This window comes from Hibiscus syriacus, unplaced genomic scaffold, assembly GCF_006381635.1.
Source record: "Hibiscus syriacus cultivar Baekdansim isolate YM2019G1 unplaced genomic scaffold, ASM638163v2 tig00110213_pilon, whole genome shotgun sequence".
Taxonomy (NCBI): Eukaryota; Viridiplantae; Streptophyta; class Magnoliopsida; order Malvales; family Malvaceae; genus Hibiscus; species Hibiscus syriacus.
The window spans coordinates 695,908-702,652 of NW_024062630.1; the positions used below are offsets into that span (position 1 = coordinate 695,908).

A 6,745-nucleotide genomic window follows, 5' to 3' on the forward strand; every position below is an offset into this window, starting at 1 on the left:
GCACTTGTAAATGCAAATGTTGCAAATGCGTATTCTAACACACTTCCCGTATTTAAGTTAGCCATGTACAAAAGATCTACAGCTTCTGCCTGTTTTGACATTGTATATAAGGAGGCTGGATTTGGGCACCTAGGGTTCGACACCATTGCAGCTGTAGAAGATTTGAAGAGGTTGGCAACAGGGCTGTCTCCACCATTTTGTGAATACAATGTTTGCCCATCTGCACCAGAAAGCAAGCCCAACCAAGCTGATGTTTGCATGAAATGTGTGGTATCCAACTCTCTTAAAACAATATAAAGTAGCCCCACCCAATATAATACACTCCCAATCTCATTTATTCCGCGAAGAACTTCAGCTTTGAGCTCTGGTTTTGTTCCCCAGCTGAGTTGCTCTTTAACGAGCCTCATACATCCTGTCACACCCCCATCAAAAGGAAGAAGTCCAATTGATTTCGGCAGTGCTTCTTGCAAGCCTGTGATCATAGGCTCAAATGTAGCAATCTTGTTTGATATATGATCCAACAGTGCTCGAATAAGCCACGGTAATGACCTAGATCCTAGAAGTTTAACAACGGAAATCATGTGTGGAATTCCAAAAAATCCACTATGTAATTGCGCAAAACTTTGATGTGCAGAATTTAAATATTGAGTACCACAATAGAAGTTTGGCTTGGCATGTGGAACTAATGGCTTTTGTACAAGAGCAAGAGGAACTTTTGAAGATCGGATAAAATGCTGAGTAGTATTGCAAAGGATAAAGTTTGGCAGAAAATCATTTTGCATCTCAGACCAAATCTGAGAAGCTAGTCGACTAGAAAATGACACAAGAGATATGTTCTCCTGCATCTTCTTTACCTGTCGTTGCCGCTGCTCCAACCACAACTTCTCTGAATTTGCCATTTCATACTCCCCAGTCTTCATATACCTTTGATCAGGTCTCAGCCTAGAATCAGTTGGAGGCAACTTTTCCTTCAGACCAGAAGTCAGCTCATTCAAAGTGATGGCAAATCGTATTAAGTTATATCTGGTGGGATATTTAGGGGAATTGCTCCGCTTCCAAAGTGTATGAGTTTCTGGGAAAGACTCTTGTCCTTTTCCCTTTGCATAATAATCTCCAATCACATAATGCATGCTCTCATCCTATTTTCCCAATAATGAAGCCACTGTCCTTCCGTTCCTATCTTGAACTATACCATGTACCTGGTGATCACAGTACAACTTTCCCAGGATGAGATTGTATATTGACGTTGTTACCTTACTCCATTGGAACACTTCTCCATTGTCAAACTCCAAGGTCAAAACACCGACTGGATCCAGCTGAATTGAGCGACCCCAGAACTTACTTTTTAAATTACTATCACCCCACAATTTCCATCCTATGCCTTGACAGTGACATGCTACAATCATAGGGTGATGACTGACCTTCTCTGAGAAGAAGCGTAAACCTTTATCAGGGAAGTCAACTTCATATGTTTCTCCTACTAATGGATTGAAGGGTTTGCAAATTCTTCCTTTTGTTGAAGAATATGCAGACACAACAAATGCAACTACATTAAGAATTCTCATGAGATTATTCCCCCTTTTCCACCATTCATATGCACGATCAAGCAAATATGAATACTCCAAATCCTCAAAACACTTTTGAAGAGAAAATAGAGGCTCATTGAAGTATATAGGAAGAAAAACTTGTGTGAGATCTTTCCCAATATTATCCTTAATCATTGACCAAAGACTAACACCTTTCTCTTTTTCAACGGGGTCGGGCAACTTTTTTCGGCGTTTCATGTAAGGAAAGTTACTTCCCACTGATTTAATGCAAGGATCAATGTCATCTTCAGAATCAAAGGCATTAAAACCATCATCTGAATAGAAAGATGATGTCCGGAAATATGATCCATTACTTTTGAAAGGGCTTGATGACAAAAAATCACGAGTTAAAAAAAAATTATGCTCATCCTCATCAGTATCTTCTTCTGCAATATCAACTCTTTCATTATCCTCATCTGTGTCAGTTACACTTCCTTCTGGCTTCTCAAACCGTGGAACAACTCTTAATGGTTTTCCATGGCATTCATGCTGCAGGAACTCAAGAACATCAGAAGAGGCAGTTGCAATTGAAATGGCGTATGCTCCAAAGTTGTTTGCCAAAAACTCTGCCAAGATACTGATTGTATCCAAAACAACACCATTTTCTTCTGTTATAGGGAGATCAAAACTAGTGATGGATGGCATTTTATCAAACACTTGACACCCATCATTTGTGCCTTCGATTGCCATAGGTATCGACTCCGTTTCAGGGCTGTTTTGGGCTTGCTCCACCGTCTTTCCTGTCAAGACCCTTAGAATCTGCTCGAAATAACCCTTATTCTTTGCAATCCTTGTCTCCAGGTACTGATCTTGTTTCACCAGCTTTGATAATTCGTAAATCTGGTTTTGAATTGCAGAAAGAGCAGAGGATTCAACCATTGCTTTGCCAAGAGTTGTGGCTCTGATTACCAATTTGTTATGACCCTCGAGATATATAGAAGAAAATAGACGAAGAAAAGAAAAGATGAGAGAATAGACGAGAGAATATAGATTCAAGAGAAGAAAAAGTTCATTCTTTTCACACATGAAAACTATATTCTGCTGCAGTACATGTTATTTAATCACAATCACTAGGTTTCCTCCTATTTTGGCTTGGGCTTATCCTAAGGCCCTTGTCTCCCTTCCTTTGTTAATTTTCCCATGTGAGTCACATGCTCCCCTTTTAATTCCTCTTTCTCAAAATTCCCCAATTCACTATGTGCAATCCCTAGCTCAATCCCTAATTCATTTTCTAAATCCCCAATGCCCTTCGCTTCTTGCTTCCCCTCCTCTCTCCCAACCATGACAGATGATTCAAATCCTTCGGGGAGTAGTATATCAAACTATAATTTGTTGAAGGGTCAGTCTTTCGTTGAAAGATCAAATGCTCCTAGTGAAAAAGAGTTGGTTCAATCCAATAATGTCATTGCCTCTGGAGCTTAAGTTTCTAGGAGGAAGATAAGCAGAAAACATCCAAAAAAGCCGCTTCTAATAACTTCCCATCAAATGTTAGAAGTTTGCTGTCAAGTGTTGATGGTGTTCGTGTTAAATATATTGCGTGGTCACAGGAGGTAAAATCACATTTCATGTGTTCTTTTAGTTTACCTTACTGTCTGTTTATACGCCTGCTTATTTTTGTGAACCTCAGAAGGAGCTCCGTGGTGTAATAAAGAGTTGGGGATATCACTGTGGCTGTCAGACATGCAATTTTTCTAAGGTGGGGTTTTTCGGTTTTACCATTTGAATCGAGGGAATTGTTTAGGCCAATTATGTGTAGTATGATGTGCGAGATTTTACTACATCCTTATAGGTGATCAATGCATATGAATTTGAGCGGCATGCTGGTTGCAAAACAAAACACCCAAACAATCACATATACTTTGAGAATGGCAAGACAATTTATGGGATTATCCAAGAGCTTAGAAGCACACCTCGGAATATGATGTTCGACATTATTCAGACTATAACTGGCTCACCTATTAACCACAAGTGCTTCCGGCTTTGGAAAGGTAATGTAAGCTATCCAACTCAAATTACTTATCTTCCTAATTCCAACCAACATTCTGTGAGTACTCGTTATCGATTTAAACAAAAATGATTTCTACTCATGTGCGAATCTTTTCTTTTTGAGAGTTGTTTTTAGCTGCCAGTGTTGAACTTCAACGTATATATGGGAAGGATGAAATGAAACAATTGTCGTAAAACGACCATGTTCATTTGCAAGGTAGGGTTCTCTTTTGTGTACATATGAGGGAAGCTTGTTAATGGATGACAGCACCACTGACTGAACCTGCAATTTTTTAAACATGGGCCAGGGAACATGTTAAAAAGTAGGGAGTCAATGCTTGTTATTTTGTGTATTTGTATCTCAGCAACATGTAGTCTTCATTAATTGAAGAGATGAAATCTAGATTTTGCTTCACCCCGGAGAAAAGGAGGAAACCTACAATTATGGCTTTAATCTTTCTATTTTGCTGAAATGTGAGATTTAATTTCTTTATAATGTTGTTATTTTTTTTTATAGAAGTTGGAGGTCTCATTAAAAACTCCCTTCATATTCTTCCACATACTTAGAAGTATGTTGAAGAACACTGGAAGGGAGAAAAGAGTACCTCATATTTTATTAAATAGAAGACCAAGTACAAGTGGTAACACCGAACCCTCAAAGGGGAATAAAAATCAGTACAGACCATATCACCTTAAAATCTTACATCTTCAAACAAAAAGCCCCTAAGACAATAACCCTATTTCTAAAATACACCTCAAGATGTAAGATAACATAGCAAAACAAAAACCAACAATTACAACCACAAACTAAAAAACGCCTCTGAATACAGCTGTCGAACAATCACAGTCCAATTGGAGGAACAAGTTCTAAAGAGATATCGCAATCTTCAGGGACCCAAGAATTAGGTTTGAAGGAAGGGTCAACTTCATGCACCAAGATTTTGAATAAATTATCCCCGACCTTCAACTCTAACAACTCATCAATTCTCCCTTGAGCATTTGTGAGTATTTGAATTTTAGCCCGGTCAAAACACGAAGGGAACTCACAACTGTTATCAATTGCTATTAACTTGCCCCACTTAGTAGCTATCTTTTTGAAAGTATCCCAATTCCAAGCGTGAAAATGAATACCTTCGCAAACTAACCACACTCGCCGACTCTCCACCACAAGACTTTCTGACCAAGTTTCCACTCTGGAAAACCATTCTGCAAGAGTCTCTAACTTATCTTCCTTCACGTTTCTCAACAAATCCGAGTCCTCAAACACCATTAGAACTACATTTCCAGCAGCTCTCATTAGTGTGAAACCCGCTAGTCCTTTGACTTGTATTTGGTTAGCAAAATTATCAATCTTGATAAAGTTCTTGCACCACCCAACAAGACAGTTGTTCAACACTTGAAGTTTATCTTCGTCCACTACACCCTCAACTTCACAGTGTTTAAACCTCGGAAGATCTTCCATCCCAGACTTACTTTGAACAGCTGTCGAGGACTTTCGCCAGAAAGACTGTCTAGGTTTATATTTAGCCAGAGAGACTCTAATTTTGTTGCCGTAAATATGATTACCATTCATCTTAGAAATCGTTGTCCTTGCTTCTTCAATTGTAGCAAAGCGAATAAACCCAAAGCGAAACCCTTTCGAGTTTCTTTTTTTGGGAATGAATGCATCAATAACTTGACCATGTGAGCCAAATATAGATCCAAGTCTCTTCCAATGGATCTTCTCTGGAAGGTTCTCGATAAAAATCGTGTAACAACCCTTTCTGAACCCATTAACGATATTTGGTTGGCCTTCATTTGACTGATTATTAAACCCGTTTCTTCTACTTCCCACCACTTCGGACAATTTTACATTGGAATACCCTTTCGAATTGATCTCCTTGGATCCATTATGATCAACATGAGTAACAGAAAGAGCTGGCTTAACATGTGCTAAAGACAACTTTCCATTTCTATGTTTCCCTTCTTGTAAGCACTTCTTCAAAGGATTGGATGATAATGGACTATCACCCGACCTCGCTGAATAAGTTCCCAAATTTTGTTGATTTTGGAGCATAGGAGAGTGTCGGTAAGTGGTGCCGTCGGGCTCAACTGTCCAACCAGCCTCACGTGCCAAGGCTGCCAGAACATCGTTCCTAGCAGCATGCGGGGAAATTGGGAAATTACCAAACTGCCTCAATCCGGCCAGCATGCATCTGGTAAAAACTCGTTTGTTCCGTTTCCGAAACTGTGACCTCTCTTTTTCTTTCTCATTTTCACGTATGTCTTTACTGGAGTAAGAAGAAGAGGCTGCATCGGCGGATCCAGAGGTTCTGAGAAAATTGCCTAGTGAAACTGCATTCTCCTTCATTTTTAAATCCTTTACCCGCTTGTTCAAATCTGCCACTAGTGCTTTTAGAGCCTTTACTCTCGCTTCTAGTTCCTTGGCAGACTCCATAGGAAAATCATCGACTGCACCACTGCTATCTGGTTCAAGGAGTTGTGAAATCCTAAATGATGAAGGAGGGACGATAGAATGCCTCACGCCAGCTGAAACAAACCCTCAAAGACGGCTGGGCTGAGACGGGGGTTGGGGTTCCATGGTGATTTCTCAGTTGTTTAACGATGCTCGACACTAGAAAGCTCAAGATTAGGTCGCAATAAGGCGCTGAGATCGGTAATGTGGCGGAGTAGAACTTGACCGGCGGGAGGCGGCGTAAATCTGCAGTTGACGGAGTGTAGATCTACGACGAATGACACAGTTTTTCGCAAAAAAAGGTCCAGATCTGTGTTCACCTTGAGCAGACGACCATCCCAGGAAAAAACGGCGTCAAACAGTGGTCCGAGTATGGCGGCTGATTGCTGACGGCGGCGGCAGACGACGACAGCGGACGACGAAACATTGTCGGAGGAGAAGCCACTTTTATTTTTTAAAACACCTGGGCCCTAGAGAGAAGCGGGAGCTTCTCTCACTAACACGTGATGCTTTTCATCCTTCTTTATAATGTTGTTGAAATGACCATCCAGCTCAGTTGGTAGAGCACAAGGTTTCTTAACATTGAGGTCGTGGGATCGGTCCCACGGAGGGCATTTCATAATTCGGAGGTCTCTTACGGAAGCTGCTCTCAACCTGGTGTTGGGGGTAGCCTACTATCTTACCTCCCCCTTACCCCATACATATCTAGGATCTATCA

The 6,745-nt window shown here is 40.5% G+C and overlaps 1 protein-coding gene across 1 annotated transcript; it reads left to right on the forward strand.

Moving 5' to 3' along the window:
* The first annotated feature begins 2,867 nt into the window (after positions 1–2,867).
* LOC120113670 lies at positions 2,868–3,801 on the forward strand. The gene is made up of 5 exons (XM_039134743.1): positions 2,868–2,972; positions 3,017–3,136; positions 3,214–3,282; positions 3,376–3,574; positions 3,697–3,801. Exons 1-5 carry the CDS (start codon positions 2,868–2,870, stop codon positions 3,765–3,767), a joined length of 564 nt encoding a protein of 187 aa, XP_038990674.1. The 3' UTR covers positions 3,768–3,801.
* The last annotated feature ends 2,944 nt before the right edge of the window (positions 3,802–6,745 follow it).